At 43.4% G+C, this 19754-nt stretch overlaps 1 protein-coding gene across 5 annotated transcripts in view; it reads left to right on the top strand.

Annotated features, from left to right (window-relative positions):
- Positions 1-106: 106 nt before the first annotated feature.
- Positions 107-19754, top strand: part of galt (galactose-1-phosphate uridylyltransferase) — a 104869-nt gene continuing 85221 nt past the window's right edge. For 4 of the 5 annotated variants that reach the window (XR_012051024.1, XR_012051023.1, XR_012051025.1 and 1 more), the window contains exons 1-2: positions 15809-15975; positions 19553-19631. Coding sequence is in view for 2 of the 5 variants with exons in the window: in XM_072915371.1 (XP_072771472.1) it covers positions 15868-15975; positions 19553-19631 (187 nt within the window). In the remaining 3 variants the exon portion in view is untranslated. Of the gene's footprint in view, positions 244-11303; positions 11474-15808; positions 15976-19552; positions 19632-19754 lie in introns of those variants that run through there. The other variant, XM_061980913.2, reaches the window with a different exon arrangement.

The following is a 19754-nucleotide window of genomic DNA, read 5'->3' as shown; positions in this document are numbered from 1 at the left end:
TTTTTATATGTCTTATTTTTTAATAATTTATGAACCATATCCCCCTTTGTTGAACCTGTAACCGTTATGTTTTCAAGTGAGCGTCGACAGTCAATGGTACGTTCCAGTTTGTCAGGAAGTAGGCTCGGGCGTGAAGTGTTTACATGTTCACTACTAGTTAAGTTCTTGTGACTTCTAACTACTAGTTAAGTTCTTGCAACCTTGTCAACATGAGTGGCCCCGAAATCCATTTTGATTCCAAAGGTATGAATCATGTATTAATATACTGTAGCGAAAAGTAACCTTGCCAAGACATATGACTTGGTATGTGTTGTAGCCAAACAAACTGACATTTAAGTTTCATTGAACGTGATCGACTGTTTATTCGTCCATTCATTTTCTTTATTATATGTCGTGTAAACTGGAGCCTATCCCAGCTGACTTGTGGCGAGAGGCGGGGTTATACTGTGCTATTTCTTGAGTTGAGTTGCATGCATACAACATGACGCATCACGCATGCATACATCATACTTGCCAACCCTCCCGAATTTTCCGGGAGACACCCGAAATTCAGCGCCTCTCCCGAAAACCTTCCCGGGACAAATATTCTCCCGAAAATCTCCCGATTTTCAGCTGGAGCTAGAAGCCACGCCCCCTCCAGCTCCATGCGGACCTGAGTGAGGACAGCCTTTTTTTCATGATGGGAGGACAACAGGGTGACAAGAACTAAATCATCCAGACAAGAGATACATTGTATTATTATGTTTATCTTACCTAAAAATAAATATATTTATTAATTAAAAAAAAAAAAAAACTAAATACATGTTTACTATATTTTGCTAAAAACATCAAAATTAATTTTATTTTTATTTTTTCCTGACTCCTTATTACATCCAGCCATAGAATTATGCATTAAAATAAACATATTTGAAATAATTGATTTTAAATTATCATAATAATTCATTTAAAATGACCATATTTAATTATTAAAATAATTGCTTGTTTATCAACAACTTTAGCATTTTATTCATTACATTTTGAAACTCTCAGAAGCCAAGTTATGTTATATTCCTTAATATTTATTTATGCAAGTTTGAAGTATCAATTATCTAAACACAGTTTTGTTTGCATATTTTCAGGATTTAGATATCTATATATAAATATATACAGGTAAAAGCCAGTAAATTAGAATATTTTGAAAAACTTGATTTATTTCAGTAATTGCATTCAAAAGGTGTAACTTGTACATTATATTTATTCATTGCACACAGACTGATGCATTCAAATGTTTATTTCATTTAATTTTGATGATTTGAAGTGGCAACAAATGAAAATCCAAAATTCCGTGTGTCACAAAATTAGAATATTACTTAAGGCTAATACAAAAAAGGGATTTTTAGAAATGTTGGCCAACTGAAAAGTATGAAAATGAAAAATATGAGCATGTACAATACTCAATACTTGGTTGGAGCTCCATTTGCCTCAATTACTGCGTTAATGCGGCGTGGCATGGAGTCGATGAGTTTCTGCCACTGCTCAGGTGTTATGAGAGCCCAGGTTGCTCTGATAGTGGCCTTCAACTCTTCTGCGTTTTTGGGTCTGGCATTCTGCATCTTCCTTTTCACAATACCCCACAGATTTTCTATGGGGCTAAGGTCAGGGGAGTTGGCGGGCCAATTTAGAACAGAAATACCATGGTCCGTAAACCAGGCACGGGTAGATTTTGCGCTGTGTGCAGGCGCCAAGTCCTGTTGGAACTTGAAATCTCCATCTCCATAGAGCAGGTCAGCAGCAGGAAGCATGAAGTGCTCTAAAACTTGCTGGTAGACGGCTGCGTTGACCCTGGATCTCAGGAAACAGAGTGGACCGACACCAGCAGATGACATGGCACCCCAAACCATCACTGATGGTGGAAACTTTACACTAGACTTCAGGCAACGTGGATCCTGTGCCTCTCCTGTCTTCCTCCAGACTCTGGGACCTCGATTTCCAAAGGAAATGCAAAATTTGCTTTCGTCAGAAAACATGACTTTGGACCACTCAGCAGCAGTCCAGCTCTTTTTTTCCTTAGCCCAGGTGAGACGCTTTTCGCGCTGTTTCTTGGTCAACAGTGGCTTGACACGAGGTATGCGGCAGTTGAAACCCATGTCTTTCAAGCGTCTCTTGGTGGTGGATCTTGAAGCACTGACTCCAGCAGCTGTCCACCCCTTCTGAATCTCCCCCACATTTTTGAATGGTTTTTTTTTCACAATCTTGACTAGGGCGCGGTGATCCCTATCGCTTGTACACTTTTTCTGACCACAGTTTTTCCTTCCCTTTGCCTCTCCATTAATGTGTTTGGACACAGAGCTCTGAGAACAGCCAGCCTCTTCAGCAAAAACCTTTTGTGTCTTTCCCTCCTTGTGCAATGTGTCGATGGTTGCCTTTTGGACAGCTGTCAAATCTGAAGTCTTCCCCATGTTTGTGTAGGCTTCAGAACTGGACTGAGAGACCATTTAAAGCCCTTTGCAGGTGTTTTGAGTTAATCAGCTGATTAGTTTGTGGCACCAGGTGTCTTCAAAATTTAACCCTTACACAATATTCTAATTTTGTGACACACGGAATTTTGGATTTTCATTTGTTGCCACTTCAAATCATCAAAATTAAATGAAATAAACATTTGAATGCATCAGTCTGTGTGCAATGAATAAATATAATGTACAAGTTACACCTTTTGAATGCAATTACTGAAATAAATCAAGTTTTTCAAAATATTCTAATTTACTGGCTTTTACCTGTATATATTTATGTATGAAATACTTGACTTGGTGAATTCTAGCTGTCAATATACCCCTCCCCTCTTAACCACGCCCCCAACCACGCCACGCCCCACCCCGACCACGCCCCCACCCCCCACCTCCCGAAATCGGAGGTCTCAAGGTTGGCAAGTATGGCATACATACGACATGCATCACGCATGCATGCATACGACATGCATCACGCATACGACATGATGCATACAACATGATGCATCACACATGCATGCATACAACCAACATGATACATCACAATTTCCAGTTTCTCTATTCAACATGTTGGAAAAGGAGTAGGAAGAAGCAGACTTTTTAATCCTACCCCTTTTCCTTTACATAGCAGTTGTTAAAGAATTGTGTTCACTTCCTGTTCTCAATGTATTCACTATATACTCCATAAGTAATTGTCAAAGTTTGTGGTTGGTGACAAACCCCAAGATGCAGAGAAGGCAGGCTTGGTAAAAAAAAAACATGGTTTATTGTCCAAAAGTAAAAATAAAGAAAAGACAAAACCAGGAACTATGAATAGCCAAAACTGAAAACAGGAACCAGCAAACAGAAAAAAACTGGAAACAGCTAATGGCTAACACGAAAAACACGAAACAAAAGAGCTAGGAGAAAACAAACTACAAATAGCTAACAGGAACAGCTTACCGCTACGACGACAGGTACAAGGACAAGCAATAGCTGTAACGATAGACATGACAGGTAGAAATGACAATAATCCAGCAGTGACTGGAGGGCAGGGCAGGTATAAATAGCAGCTGGCTGATTGACAACAGGTGTGGCCAGGTGCCAATCAGCCACAGCACTCAGAGAGACAAACAGGAAACTGAACCAAAATAAGAGTGCTGACAGGAAATAAAACACAGAGGAAAAACTAACTTAACCAAACTGTCAGGGACATGCCTGACAGTAGCCCCTTTTCCCATAACGGATACCAGACGTTTTAGAAAATCCCCCCCCCCCAAAAAAAACAAAAAAACAGTCCAAAGTCACGGGAGGGCGGAGGGAGGACAAGGAGGTGGGCCACCAGGCCAAGTGTCCCTGCAACCAGCGGGGAAGAGTTAGGTGGCGACGGCGAGTTGAATGCCGCCGCAATTGGCGAGGCGGCTCGTCCGCCGGCGTGAGAGGACCCGCCGGAGAGGAGGATGGTGGCGCCTGCTGCTGGCCCACTGGAGAGGGAGGATGGTGGCGCCGCCTGCTGCTGGCCCACCGGAGAGGGAGGATGGTGGCGCCGTCTGCTGCTGGCCCACCGGAGAGGGAGGATGGTGGCGCCGCCTGCTGCTGGCCCACCGGAGAGGGAGGATGGTGGCGTCGCCTGCTGCTGGCCCACCGGAGAGGGAAGATGGTGGCGCCGCCTGCTGCTGGCCCACCGGAGAGGGAGGATGGTGGCGCCGCTTGCTGCTGGCCCACCGGAGAGGGAGGATGGTGGCGCCGCCTGCTGCTGGCCCACCGGAGAGGGAGGATGGTGGCGCCGTCTGCTGCTGGCCCACCGGAGAGGGAGGATGGTGGCGCCGCCTGCTGCTGGCCCACCGGAGAGGGAGGATGGTGGCGTCGCCTGCTGCTGGCCCACCGGAGAGGGAAGATGGTGGCGCCGCCTGCTGCTGGCCCACCGGAGAGGGAGGATGGTGGCGCCGCTTGCTGCTGGCCCACCGGAGAGGGAGGATGGTGGCGCCGCCTGCTGCTGGCCCACCGGAGAGGGAGGATGGTGGCGCCGCCTGCTGCTGGCCCACCGGAGAGGGAGGATGGTGACGCCGTAGGTTGCAGGCCCACCGGAGAGGGAGGATGGTGACGCCGTAGGTTGCAGGCCCACCGGAGAGGAGGACGCCGTAGGTTGCAGGCCCACCGGAGATGATGGTGGCGTCTGCCGGCCCACCGGAGATGATGGCGGCGTCTGCCGGCCCACCGGAGATGATGGCGGCGTCTGCCGGCCCACCGGAGATGATGGCGTCGTCTGCCGGCCCACCGGAGATGATGGTGTCGTCTGCCGGCCCACCGGAGATGATGGCGCCGTCTGCCGGCCCACCGGAGATGATGGCGGCGTCGGCCGGCCCACCGGAGATGATGGTGGCGTCTGTTGCAGACCCACTTGAGATGATGGCGCCGTCTGTTGCAGACCCAATGGGGTGAGAAGTAGCTGTGCCTCCCCAGCTGCACAGCCACCCATAACCCCCCCCTCAAGGGACGGATCCCAGACGTCCCCCGAGAAGCCAACACAGGACAGGGATGGGTGGGAGGGATCACAAAAAGAGGCAAAGCTTTTTTTTGATTCGGCCATCAATGATAAAGCAATGTTAAGTCTCTCTGCCATAGAAATCTCTGCGGGTTTCGTGTTAGGAGGCTGGATTGTTCTGTCGTCAGAGTTTGTTGTTGGTGACGAACCCCAAGATGCAGAGAAGGCAGGCTTGGTAAAAGAAAACATGGTTTAATGTCCAAAAGTAAAAATAAAGAAAAGACAAAACCAGGAACTATGAATAGCCAAAACTGAAAACAGGAACCAGCAAACAGAAACAAACTGGAAACAGCTAATGGCTAACAAGAAAAACACGAAACAAAAGAGCTAGGAGAAAGCAAACTACAAATAGCTAACAGGAACAGCTTACCGCTACGACGACAGGTACAAGGACAAGTAGTAGCACGACAGGTAGTAGCTGTAACGATATTGACAGGACAGGTAGAAATGACAAAAATCCAGCAGTGACTGGAGGGCAGGGCAGGTATAAATAGCAGCTGGCTGATTGACAACAGGTGTGGCCAGGTGCCAATCAGCCACAGCACTCAGAGAGACAAACAGGAGAGGGAGGATGGTGACGCCGTCTGCTGCTGGCCCACCGGAGAGGGAGGATGGTGGCGCCGTCTGCTGCTGGCCCACCGGAGAGGAGGATGGTGGCGCCGTCTGCTGCTGGCCCACCGGAGAGGAGGATGGTGGCGCCGTCTGCTGTTGGCCAACCGGAGAGGAGGATGGTGGCGCCGTCTGTTGCCGGCCAACCGGAGATAATGGCGCCGTAGGTTGCAAACCCACCGGAGATGATGGCGCCGTAGGTTGCAGACCCACCGGAGATGATGGTGGCGTCTGCCGGCCCACCGGAGATGATGGTGGCGTCTGTTGCAGACCCACTGGGGTGAGAAGTAGCTGTGCCTCCCCAGCTGCACAGCCACCCATAGCCCCCCCCCCTCAAGGGACGGATCCCAGACGTCCCCCGAGAAGCCAACACAGGACAGGGATGGGTGGGAGGGATCACAAAAAGAGGCAAAGCTTTTTTTTGATTCGGCCATCAATGATAAAGCAATGTTAAGTCTCTCTGCCATAGAAATCTCTGCGGGTTTCGTGTTAGGAGGCTGGATTGTTCTGTCAGAGTTTGTTGTTGGTGACGAACCCCAAGATGCAGGGAAGGCAGGCTTGGTAAAAGAAAACATGGTTTAATGTCCAAAAGTAAAAATAAAGAAAAGACAAAACCAGTAACTATGAATAGCCAAAACTGAAAACAGGAACCAGCAAACAGAAAAAAAACTGGAAACAGCTAATGGCTAACAAGAAAAACACGAAACAAAAGAGCTAGGAGAAAACAAATAGCTAACAGGAACAGCTTACCGCTACGACGACAGGTGCAAGGACAAGTAGTAGCACGACAGGGAGTAGCTGTAACGATATCGACACGACATGACAGGTAGAAATGACAATAATCCAGCAGTGACTGGAGGGCAGGGCAGGTATAAATAGCAGCTGGCTGGTTGACACCAGGTGTGGCCAGGTGCCAATCAGCCACAGCACTCAGAGAGACAAACAGGAAACTGAACCAAAATAAGAGTGCTGACAGGAAATAAGACACAGAGGAAAAACTAAAACTTAACCAAACTGTCAGGGACAAGCCTGACAGTAATAACAATAAAAATAAATAAATAAATAATAATTGGTGAAGTAAGTTATATTTCATATGGTGAGATGAGTAAGATGATCTAGAAAATGAATGGATGGATGAAATAAATTGAGAATGTTTATCATGGTTCTTCTTCTTTGTACTTTGTAAACACTTTAAGTGTGAAGAGTTTCTTGAAGTGGATCATTTTAGTACATTGTTTGATTTCTTTGCTTAATCCATTCCATCATTTAATTCCACATACTGAAAAAATGAAGGTTTTAAGTGTTGTACGTGCGTACAAATGTTTTAAATTAAATGTTTCTCTAAGATTATATTTCTCCTATTTTGTTGAGGAGAATTGTTGTATATTCTTGGCTAGCAGGTTATAGTTTGCTTTGTGTATAATTTTAGCTGTTTGTAAATTCAATAAATAAAGTGTTTGTATGTTCTCTATATCCAACTTTATGTATTATTATAACTGATCTTTTTTGTAACACCGTTAATAAATGAAGTGTACTTTTGTAGTTATTCCCCCATATTTCTGCACAATAACTCAGATATGTAACACTAGTGAGCAGTAGAGAATATGAAGTGATTTTTGGTCTCGAACATGTTTTGCTTTATTCATTATTGACGTGTTTCTTGCTACTTTATGTTGTATATTTTTTACATGAGATTTCCAGTTCAAATTATCATCAATCATTATACCTAGACATTTGGTTTCATTTACTCTTTCAATTTCTATTCCATCTCTTTGTATTTGTGTTTGACTTTCTCTTCTACTGTTACCAAATAGTATTATTTTAGTTTTACTGAGATTCAAAGATAGTCTGTTTTTGTCAAACCATCTTTTTAATTTGTTCATTTCTTCTGTTATTATTTGTATTATCTTCTGTGTGTTCTCTCCTTAGAGCTATCAATGTTTTCCACCAAGATTATCAACTAAGTGTCATGTCTGTGTGATCATGTTTTGTTTCAGTAATGTTCGGTTTAAATTTTGGACTTTTTGTGCACTTTTGTTTTGTTTTGTCACCATAGCAACCATTAGTTTTCACCTGTCACGTCACGCACCTGTTTCACGTTCGGACTCACACACACCTGTCACCAATCATGTCACTGTTATTTAAGCCCACCTTTGTTCATCACTCGTTCTGCCTGCGTTGTTTTGATGTCACACCGGTTTATGTCTTGCTCTGTCCAAGTAAGTTTCCATGTCCATGCCATAGCTTCTGTTTAAGATTAGCCTCACTTGCGTTTTAGGCACGCTTGCCTCTTTTTTTTGTTGTAGTTGTTGTTGTATTGTTTATGTTCGCGGTAGTGCGTGATTTATATTAATAAATCCTAGCCTACCTTCACGCTGTTGTCCGGAGCCGTCTCTTTGCATTGGAAGAACACCCGCGCAGCGAGCTGCGACTCCCCCACGTGACAGAACGCAGGCAGCAGACGTTCTTCCGCAGACCGGCCACGAGGAGGTGATGGAGACGCGCTGGCAAAGCTGGAAGCCAACCAGAAAGGCTTTTTCTCGCCAGCATGACGCGTCGTTCCCCCAAAACCCTCCCACGGACAACAAGATTCCCCAAGCAGCTCATTTTTCCTTGCCGCCGCAGGAGACCTGTGCTGATGACGTCATCCCGCCCACTGGTGATGACGTCAGAAACCAAGATTTTTTTTTTTTAGATTCTATTTACGCCCTCTGTCAGCCGCCCACCAAGGACTTCGTTTCAAAAAATAATCCTTTTGAGAATTTTTTTTCTAAATTTAGATTTTTTCAGACCCAGTCTAAAGTGGGGGTGGTGAATAGATTTTCTGGACAATTTAATGGGGAGGATTCTGCCCCCCTCCATCCCTCCCCCCACCCACCCTTAAAGAGAGTTCCAGACCGCAGGGAGCGCGTCTGGTATCCGCTCCTTGAGGGGGGGGGGGGCTAGGGCTGGGAACTGCACTGGTGGGGTGACTCAGCTTCACCATGTCAAGCCACAGCCTCCCTCACTTGCGTTTTAGGCACGCTTGCCTCTTTTTTTTGTTGTAGTTGTTGTTGTATTGTTTATGTTCGCGGTAGTGCGTGATTTATATTAATAAATCCTAGCCTACCTTCACGCTGTTGTCCGGAGCCGTCTCTTTGCATTGGAAGAACAACCGCGCAGCGAGCTGCGACCCCCCCACGTGACACTATGTATTATTAATTGGATCATGGCACAGCTTTGTGCGTTGTTTATATGTTAAAATCTAATGTTGTTGTACACCAAATTATTTGGTTATTCTCTGAGATGACGGAACATGTTAGTCATGACATGTTCCTTCCTGTTAATTTTGCTACAAGTTTTACTGAATTGGCAAATAGTTGCATGGCGGGTGAGCAGGGAAACAACATTGTTGTTTTGTCACTCAAAATGAAATATTGTGTAAAACATATTTAATTTCAGTCAATCAAACCAGACAATTAAAGGCTTGTGGAGTTTTTAGCAGTTCATTTAGTTCATTGGAAAGCGAGTCAGTAGTTTACAATACTAAACTTGTATGACAATTTTTCAGAATTTATGCAATATTCCATTTTTTCTTATGGCCTGTAAACAATAACCATTCATTGTTTGAGGAAAGTAACAAGTGCACTATTGAAATATGTCCCTTGTGTTTTGAGAATTTGTAGAATGTACAGGTAAAAGCCAGTAAATTAGAATATTTTGAAAAACTTGATTTATTTCAGTAATTGCATTCAAAAGGTGTAACTTGTACATTATATTTATTCATTGCACACAGACTGATGCATTCAAATGTTTATTTCATTTAATTTTGATGATTTGAAGTGGCAACAAATGAAAATCCAAAATTCCGTGTGTCACAAAATTAGAATATTACTTAAGGCTAATACAAAAAAGGGATTTTTAGAAATGTTGGCCAACTGAAAAGTATGAAAATGAAAAATATGAGCATGTACAATACTCAATACTTGGTTGGAGCTCCTTTTGCCTCAATTACTGCGTTAATGCGGCGTGGCATGGAGTCGATGAGTTTCTGGCACTGCTCAGGTGTTATGAGAGCCCAGGTTGCTCTGATAGTGGCCTTCAACTCTTCTGCGTTTTTGGGTCTGGCATTCTGCATCTTCCTTTTCACAATACCCCACAGATTTTGTATGGGGCTAAGGTCAGGGGAGTTGGCGGGCCAATTTAGAACAGAAATACCATGGTCCGTAAACCAGGCACGGGTAGATTTTGCGCTGTGTGCAGGCGCCAAGTCCTGTTGGAACTTGAAATCTCCATCTCCATAGAGCAGGTCAGCAGCAGGAAGCATGAAGTGCTCTAAAACTTGCTGGTAGACGGCTGCGTTGACCCTGGATCTCAGGAAACAGAGTGGACCGACACCAGCAGATGACATGGCACCCCAAACCATCACCCAACCATGCAAATTTTGCATTTCCTTTGGAAATCGAGGTCCCAGAGTCTGGAGGAAGACAGGAGAGGCACAGGATCCACGTTGCCTGAAGTCTAGTGTAAAGTTTCCACCATCAGTGATGGTTTGGGGTGCCATGTCATCTGCTGGTGTCGGTTCACTCTGTTTCCTGAGATCCAGGGTCAACGCAGCCGTCTACCAGCAAGTTTTAGAGCACTTCATGCTTCCTGCTGCTGACCTGCTCTATGGAGATGGAGATTTCAAGTTCCAACAGGACTTGGCGCCTGCACACAGCGCAAAATCTACCCGTGCCTGGTTTACGGACCATGGTATTTCTGTTCTAAATTGGCCCGCCAACTCCCCTGATCTTAGCCCCATAGAAAATCTGTGGGGTATTGTGAAAAGGAAGATGCAGAATGCCAGACCCAAAAACGCAGAAGAGTTGAAGGCCACTATCAGAGCAACCTGGGCTCTCATAACACCTGAGCAGTGCCAGAAACTCATCGACTCCATGCCACGCCGCATTAACGCAGTAATTGAGGCAAAAGGAGCTCCAACCAAGTATTGAGTATTGTACATGCTCATATTTTTCATTTTCATACTTTTCAGTTGGCCAACATTTCTAAAAATCCCTTTTTTGTATTAGCCTTAAGTAATATTCTAATTTTGTGACACACGGAATTTTGGATTTTTATTTGTTGCCACTTCAAATCATCAAAATTAAATGAAATAAACATTTGAATGCATCAGTCTGTGTGCAATGAATAAATATAATGTACAAGTTACACCTTTTGAATGCAATTACTGAAATAAATCAAGTTTTTCAAAATATTCTAATTTACTGGCTTTTACCTGTATATGTTTAACTTTTAAAAATGGTTCTAATTTATTGTAATGCACTCAATGTGAATAATGTGTCGAGTTGAGCTGTCTACTCATTGTCCAGCACAGCTCTTAAAGCATCGGGGAGTGATACGCAACATACTATCTCACAGCCATACGAGCAGACATCCGTTACATACAGTATATTTAAAAGTTTTAGTGTGCTAGTAAAAGACCAAGGTAATGAGTGTATTGTGAGAGAACACCATGTGCCTTTTTGACCACTTGATTAACAACTCAAGAGTGGTTAATCAAGTTCTTTGTTTGAGAATTGACTGCTTTTTAAGTGTGTGTGTGCTTTGGTGTTAATCATACTGAGAACTACCATCTTTGTGAGAATGTGTCTCAGCTTGTTAAAGTGTGTTTAAATAATCATTCTTTTGTCCAAACCCACACTCAGAGCACCAGCACCTGCGTTACAACCCTCTGAAGGACTGCTGGGTTCTGGTCTCAGCCCACCGCATGAGGAGACCCTGGGCTGGTCAGCTGGAAAAACCTCCTGAAGAACACGTACCCAGATATGATCCCCGCAATCCACTCTGTCCTGGAAACACACGTGCTAATGGGAAGGTAGTAATCAACGTGTGTGTGCATAATGCATGTGTCGTATACAGTGGTGGTCAAAAGTGTACATACAGGTAAAAGCCAGTAAATTAGAATATTTTGAAAAACTTGATTTATTTCAGTAATTGCATTCAAAAGGTGTAACTTGTACATTATATTTATTCATTGCACACAGACTGATGCATTCAAATGTTTATTTCATTTAATTTTGATGATTTGAAGTGGCAACAAATGAAAATCCAAAATTCCGTGTGTCACAAAATTAGAATATTACTTAAGGCTAATACAAAAAAGGGATTTTTAGAAATGTTGGCCAACTGAAAAGTATGAAAATGAAAAATATGAGCATGTACAATACTCAATACTTGGTTGGAGCTCCTTTTGCCTCAATTACTGCGTTAATGCGGCGTGGCATGGAGTCGATGAGTTTCTGGCACTGCTCAGGTGTTATGAGAGCCCAGGTTGCTCTGATAGTGGCCTTCAACTCTTCTGCGTTTTTGGGTCTGGCATTCTGCATCTTCCTTTTCACAATACCCCACAGATTTTGTATGGGGCTAAGGTCAGGGGAGTTGGCGGGCCAATTTAGAACAGAAATACCATGGTCCGTAAACCAGGCACGGGTAGATTTTGCGCTGTGTGCAGGCGCCAAGTCCTGTTGGAACTTGAAATCTCCATCTCCATAGAGCAGGTCAGCAGCAGGAAGCATGAAGTGCTCTAAAACTTGCTGGTAGACGGCTGCGTTGACCCTGGATCTCAGGAAACAGAGTGGACCGACACCAGCAGATGACATGGCACCCCAAACCATCACCCAACCATGCAAATTTTGCATTTCCTTTGGAAATCGAGGTCCCAGAGTCTGGAGGAAGACAGGAGAGGCACAGGATCCACGTTGCCTGAAGTCTAGTGTAAAGTTTCCACCATCAGTGATGGTTTGGGGTGCCATGTCATCTGCTGGTGTCGGTTCACTCTGTTTCCTGAGATCCAGGGTCAACGCAGCCGTCTACCAGCAAGTTTTAGAGCACTTCATGCTTCCTGCTGCTGACCTGCTCTATGGAGATGGAGATTTCAAGTTCCAACAGGACTTGGCGCCTGCACACAGCGCAAAATCTACCCGTGCCTGGTTTACGGACCATGGTATTTCTGTTCTAAATTGGCCCGCCAACTCCCCTGATCTTAGCCCCATAGAAAATCTGTGGGGTATTGTGAAAAGGAAGATGCAGAATGCCAGACCCAAAAACGCAGAAGAGTTGAAGGCCACTATCAGAGCAACCTGGGCTCTCATAACACCTGAGCAGTGCCAGAAACTCATCGACTCCATGCCACGCCGCATTAACGCAGTAATTGAGGCAAAAGGAGCTCCAACCAAGTATTGAGTATTGTACATGCTCATATTTTTCATTTTCATACTTTTCAGTTGGCCAACATTTCTAAAAATCCCTTTTTTGTATTAGCCTTAAGTAATATTCTAATTTTGTGACACACGGAATTTTGGATTTTTATTTGTTGCCACTTCAAATCATCAAAATTAAATGAAATAAACATTTGAATGCATCAGTCTGTGTGCAATGAATAAATATAATGTACAAGTTACACCTTTTGAATGCAATTACTGAAATAAATCAAGTTTTTCAAAATATTCTAATTTACTGGCTTTTACCTGTATATGTTTAACTTTTAAAAATGGTTCTAATTTATTGTAATGCACTCAATGTGAATAATGTGTCGAGTTGAGCTGTCTACTCATTGTCCAGCACAGCTCTTAAAGCATCGGGGAGTGATACGCAACATACTATCTCACAGCCATACGAGCAGACATCCGTTACATACAGTATATTTAAAAGTTTTAGTGTGCTAGTAAAAGACCAAGGTAATGAGTGTATTGTGAGAGAACACCATGTGCCTTTTTGACCACTTGATTAACAACTCAAGAGTGGTTAATCAAGTTCTTTGTTTGAGAATTGACTGCTTTTTAAGTGTGTGTGTGCTTTGGTGTTAATCATACTGAGAACTACCATCTTTGTGAGAATGTGTCTCAGCTTGTTAAAGTGTGTTTAAATAATCATTCTTTTGTCCAAACCCACACTCAGAGCACCAGCACCTGCGTTACAACCCTCTGAAGGACTGCTGGGTTCTGGTCTCAGCCCACCGCATGAGGAGACCCTGGGCTGGTCAGCTGGAAAAACCTCCTGAAGAACACGTACCCAGATATGATCCCCGCAATCCACTCTGTCCTGGAAACACACGTGCTAATGGGAAGGTAGTAATCAACGTGTGTGTGCATAATGCATGTGTCGTATACAGTGGTGGTCAAAAGTGTACATACAGGTAAAAGCCAGTAAATTAGAATATTTTGAAAAACTTGATTTATTTCAGTAATTGCATTCAAAAGGTGTAACTTGTACATTATATTTATTCATTGCACACAGACTGATGCATTCAAATGTTTATTTCATTTAATTTTGATGATTTGAAGTGGCAACAAATGAAAATCCAAAATTCCGTGTGTCACAAAATTAGAATATTACTTAAGGCTAATACAAAAAAGGGATTTTTAGAAATGTTGGCCAACTGAAAAGTATGAAAATGAAAAATATGAGCATGTACAATACTCAATACTTGGTTGGAGCTCCTTTTGCCTCAATTACTGCGTTAATGCGGCGTGGCATGGAGTCGATGAGTTTCTGGCACTGCTCAGGTGTTATGAGAGCCCAGGTTGCTCTGATAGTGGCCTTCAACTCTTCTGCGTTTTTGGGTCTGGCATTCTGCATCTTCCTTTTCACAATACCCCACAGATTTTCTATGGGGCTAAGGTCAGGGGAGTTGGCGGGCCAATTTAGAACAGAAATACCATGGTCCGTAAACCAGGCACGGGTAGATTTTGCGCTGTGTGCAGGCGCCAAGTCCTGTTGGAACTTGAAATCTCCATCTCCATAGAGCAGGTCAGCAGCAGGAAGCATGAAGTGCTCTAAAACTTGCTGGTAGACGGCTGCGTTGACCCTGGATCTCAGGAAACAGAGTGGACCGACACCAGCAGATGACATGGCACCCCAAACCATCACCCAACCATGCAAATTTTGCATTTCCTTTGGAAATCGAGGTCCCAGAGTCTGGAGGAAGACAGGAGAGGCACAGGATCCACGTTGCCTGAAGTCTAGTGTAAAGTTTCCACCATCAGTGATGGTTTGGGGTGCCATGTCATCTGCTGGTGTCGGTTCACTCTGTTTCCTGAGATCCAGGGTCAACGCAGCCGTCTACCAGCAAGTTTTAGAGCACTTCATGCTTCCTGCTGCTGACCTGCTCTATGGAGATGGAGATTTCAAGTTCCAACAGGACTTGGCGCCTGCACACAGCGCAAAATCTACCCGTGCCTGGTTTACGGACCATGGTATTTCTGTTCTAAATTGGCCCGCCAACTCCCCTGATCTTAGCCCCATAGAAAATCTGTGGGGTATTGTGAAAAGGAAGATGCAGAATGCCAGACCCAAAAACGCAGAAGAGTTGAAGGCCACTATCAGAGCAACCTGGGCTCTCATAACACCTGAGCAGTGCCAGAAACTCATCGACTCCATGCCACGCCGCATTAACGCAGTAATTGAGGCAAAAGGAGCTCCAACCAAGTATTGAGTATTGTACATGCTCATATTTTTCATTTTCATACTTTTCAGTTGGCCAACATTTCTAAAAATCCCTTTTTTGTATTAGCCTTAAGTAATATTCTAATTTTGTGACACACGGAATTTTGGATTTTTATTTGTTGCCACTTCAAATCATCAAAATTAAATGAAATAAACATTTGAATGCATCAGTCTGTGTGCAATGAATAAATATAATGTACAAGTTACACCTTTTGAATGCAATTACTGAAATAAATCAAGTTTTTCAAAATATTCTAATTTACTGGCTTTTACCTGTATATGTTTAACTTTTAAAAATGGTTCTAATTTATTGTAATGCACTCAATGTGAATAATGTGTCGAGTTGAGCTGTCTACTCATTGTCCAGCACAGCTCTTAAAGCATCGGGGAGTGATACGCAACATACTATCTCACAGCCATACGAGCAGACATCCGTTACATACAGTATATTTAAAAGTTTTAGTGTGCTAGTAAAAGACCAAGGTAATGAGTGTATTGTGAGAGAACACCATGTGCCTTTTTGACCACTTGATTAACAACTCAAGAGTGGTTAATCAAGTTCTTTGTTTGAGAATTGACTGCTTTTTAAGTGTGTGTGTGCTTTGGTGTTAATCATACTGAGAACTACCATCTTTGTGAGAATGTGTCTCAGCTTGTTAAAGTGTGTTTAAATAATCATTCTTTTGTCCAAACCCACACTCAGAGCACCAGCACCTGCGTTACAACCCTCTGAAGGACTGCTGGGTTCTGGTCTCAGCCCACCGCATGAGGAGACCCTGGGCTGGTCAGCTGGAAAAACCTCCTGAAGAACACGTACCCAGATATGATCCCCGCAATCCACTCTGTCCTGGAAACACACGTGCTAATGGGAAGGTAGTAATCAACGTGTGTGTGCATAATGCATGTGTCGTATACAGTGGTGGTCAAAAGTGTACATACAGGTAAAAGCCAGTAAATTAGAATATTTTGAAAAACTTGATTTATTTCAGTAATTGCATTCAAAAGGTGTAACTTGTACATTATATTTATTCATTGCACACAGACTGATGCATTCAAATGTTTATTTCATTTAATTTTGATGATTTGAAGTGGCAACAAATGAAAATCCAAAATTCCGTGTGTCACAAAATTAGAATATTACTTAAGGCTAAAGTGGACAGACACCAGCAGATGACATGGCACCCCAAACCATCACTGATGGTGGAAACTTTACACTAGACTTCAGGCAACGTGGATCCTGTGCCTCTCCTGTCTTCCTCCAGACTCTGGGACCTCGATTTCCAAAGGAAATGCAAAATTTGCATGGTTGGCTGATGGTTTGGGGTGCCATGTCATCTGCTGGTGTCGGTCCACTCTGTTTCCTGAGATCCAGGGTCAACGCAGCCGTCTACCAGCAAGTTTTAGAGCACTTCATGCTTCCTGCTGCTGACCTGCTCTATGGAGATGGAGATTTCAAGTTCCAACAGGACTTGGCGCCTGCACACAGCGCAAAATCTACCCGTGCCTGGTTTACGGACCATGGTATTTCTGTTCTAAATTGGCCCTGTGTGAGGGAGCAGGCTTGGGGTGGGGGCGGGGTTTGGTGGTAGCAGGGGTGTATAATGTAGCCCGGAAGAGTCAGGGCTGCGTGGGATTCTGGGTATTTGTTCTGTTGTGTTTATGTTGTGTTAAGGTGCAGATGTTCTCCCGAAATGTGTTTGTCATTCTTGTTTGGTTTTGGTTCAAAGTGTGGCGCATTATTAGTAAGAGTGTTAAAGTTGTTTTATATGGCGACCGTCAGTGTAACCTGTGTGGCTGTTGACCAAGTATGCCTTGCTGTCACGTACGTGTGCAAGCAGAAGATGCATATAGTATAAACAAGTGTTGAGCTGGCACGCTGTTAAAACAGATTGTAGAGGGCGCCAAATGTTGTACCATCATGGCACGCCCTTATTACAGCTGTAAGGGTGAAAATCGGTAAATATTAATCCCGGGAGTTTTCTGCGAGAGGCACTGAAATCCGGAAGTCTCACGGGAAAATTGGGGGGTTCAGCAGGTAAGCTGCTGAGCCGCATCAGAGTGATCAAAGAGCCGCATGCGGCTCCGGAGCCGCGGGTTGCCGACCCCTGACCTATACCTACCGTCGAGCATGGTGGTGGTAGTATTATCCTCTGGGCCTGTTTTGCTGCCAATGGAACTGCTGCTTTACAGAGAGTAAATGGGACAATGAAAAAGGAGGATTAGCCCCAAATTCTTCAGGACAAGCTAAAATCATCAGCCCGGAGGTTGGGTCTTGGGTGCAGTTGGGTGTTCCAACAGGACAATGACCCCAAACACACCTCAAAAGTGGTAAAGGAATGGCTAAATCAGGTTAGAATGAAGGTTTTAGAATGGCCTTCCCAAAGTCCTGACTTAAACGTGTGGACAATGCTGAAGAAACAAGTCCCTGTCAGAAAAGCAACACATTTAGCTGAACTGCACCAATTTTGTCAAGAGGAGTGGTCAAAAATTCAAGCAGAATCAAAAGTGCCTTATTGCAGGTAAACTTGCCAAGGGACATGTAAGCAAATATTAACATTGCTGTATGTATACTTTTGACCCTCACATTTTCAGTAGACCCATAATAAATTCATAAAAGAAGCAAACTTCATGAATGTTTTTTGTGACCAACAAGTATGTGCTCTAGTCATACTTGCCAACCCTCCCGGATTTTCCGGGAGACTCCCGAAATTCAGCGCCTCTCCCGAAAACCTCCCGGGACAAATTTTCTCCCGAAAATCTCCCGAAATTCAGACGGACTCAGGTCCTCCACAATATAAAAAAGCGTACCTGCCCAATCACGTTATAACTGTAGAATGATGGAGGGCGAGTTCTTGGTTTCTTATGTGGGTTTATTGTTAGGCAGTTTCATTAACGTCCTCCCAGCGTGGCAACAACACACAACAACAGCAGTCACGTTTTTGTATACCGTAAAGCAGTTTGTCTGCCGTAAACAGCAATGTTGTGACACTCTTAAACAGGACAATACTGCCATCTAGTGCATTTGATGAAAGCACTTTTGTGCGTGCCACACAGCAATGCATCAGAGAGGGTGTTCAGCATGGTTAGAAAGATAGTGACAGAGAATAGAACAAGGATGGACAATTCAACCCTTAACTCAACAATGAGTAGATGAGTGTTATGTGTGTGTATATGTGTAAATAAATGCACACTGAAATTGAAGTATTTATTTTATATATATATATATATATATATATATATATATATATATATATATATATGAAATACTTGACTTGGTGAATTATATAAAATATATAATAAATTATATATATAATAAAATAAATATATATATATATATATCTAGAATTCACTGAACGTCAAGTATTTCTTATATATATATATATATATACACACAGGTAAAAGCCAGTAAATTAGAATATTTTGAAAAACTTGATTTATTTCAGTAATTGCATTCAAAAGGTGTAACTTGTACATTATATTTATTCATTGCACACAGACTGATGCATTCAAATGTTTATTTCATTTAATTTTGATGATTTGAAGTGGCAACAAATGAAAATCCAAAATTCCGTGTGTCACAAAATTTGAATATTGTGTAAGGCTAATACAAAAAAGGGATTTTTAGAAATGTTGGCCAACTGAAAAGTATGAAAATGAAAAATATGAGCATGTACAATACTCAATACTTGGTTGGAGCTCCTTTTGCCTCAATTACTGCGTTAATGCGGCGTGGCATGGAGTCGATGAGTTTCTGGCACTGCTCAGGTGTTATGAGAGCCCAGGTTGCTCTGATAGTGGCCTTCAACTCTTCTGCGTTTTTGGGTCTGGCATTCTGCATCTTCCTTTTCACAATACCCCACAGATTTTCTATGGGGCTAAGGTCAGGGGAGTTGGCGGGCCAATTTAGAACAGAAATACCATGGTCCGTAAACCAGGCACGGGTAGATTTTGCGCTGTGTGCAGGCGCCAAGTCCTGTTGGAACTTGAAATCTCCATCTCCATAGAGCAGGTCAGCAGCAGGAAGCATGAAGTGCTCTAAAACTTGCTGGTAGACGGCTGCGTTGACCCTGGATCTCAGGAAACAGAGTGGACCGACACCAGCAGATGACATGGCACCCCAAACCATCACTGATGGTGGAAACTTTACACTAGACTTCAGGCAACGTGGATCCTGTGCCTCTCCTGTCTTCCTCCAGACTCAGGGACCTCGATTTCCAAAGGAAATGCAAAATTTGCATGGTTGGGTGATGCAAATTGAAAATTGAAATGATTGTAAAGTCAAGACAGCCATGACATGATGTTCTTTACAAGTGTATGTACACTTTTGTCCACGACTGTACACTAGCAATTTTGGTTAATGTTTAAACAAACAAGATTTGGTTGTACGCGACTCATTGGTGCTTTTCATCCTGTTCTGAAGTGCACATGTGCTGTGTTTGTGTCTTAATAGGTGAATCCAGACTATGAAAGCACTTTTGTATTTGAAAATGACTTCCCTGCCCTCCAGCCAGATGCTCCAGATCCTGGTGGTGAGTGTGTTTTTTTTCAAGTTCAAATATAATCGGTTGCTAAGGTTTTGTGTAAATAAACAAAGTATTCATCCTGTTATCACATGCCTTTTGGTCAAAAAGCATGATCACTCGGTTAAATGT

Source organism: Nerophis lumbriciformis, linkage group LG20, assembly GCF_033978685.3.
Source record: "Nerophis lumbriciformis linkage group LG20, RoL_Nlum_v2.1, whole genome shotgun sequence".
In the NCBI taxonomy this organism is placed as follows: domain Eukaryota; kingdom Metazoa; phylum Chordata; class Actinopteri; order Syngnathiformes; family Syngnathidae; genus Nerophis; species Nerophis lumbriciformis.
Note: the sequence above shows the minus strand (reverse complement) of the source record. Positions and strands in the feature narration are given on the sequence as shown.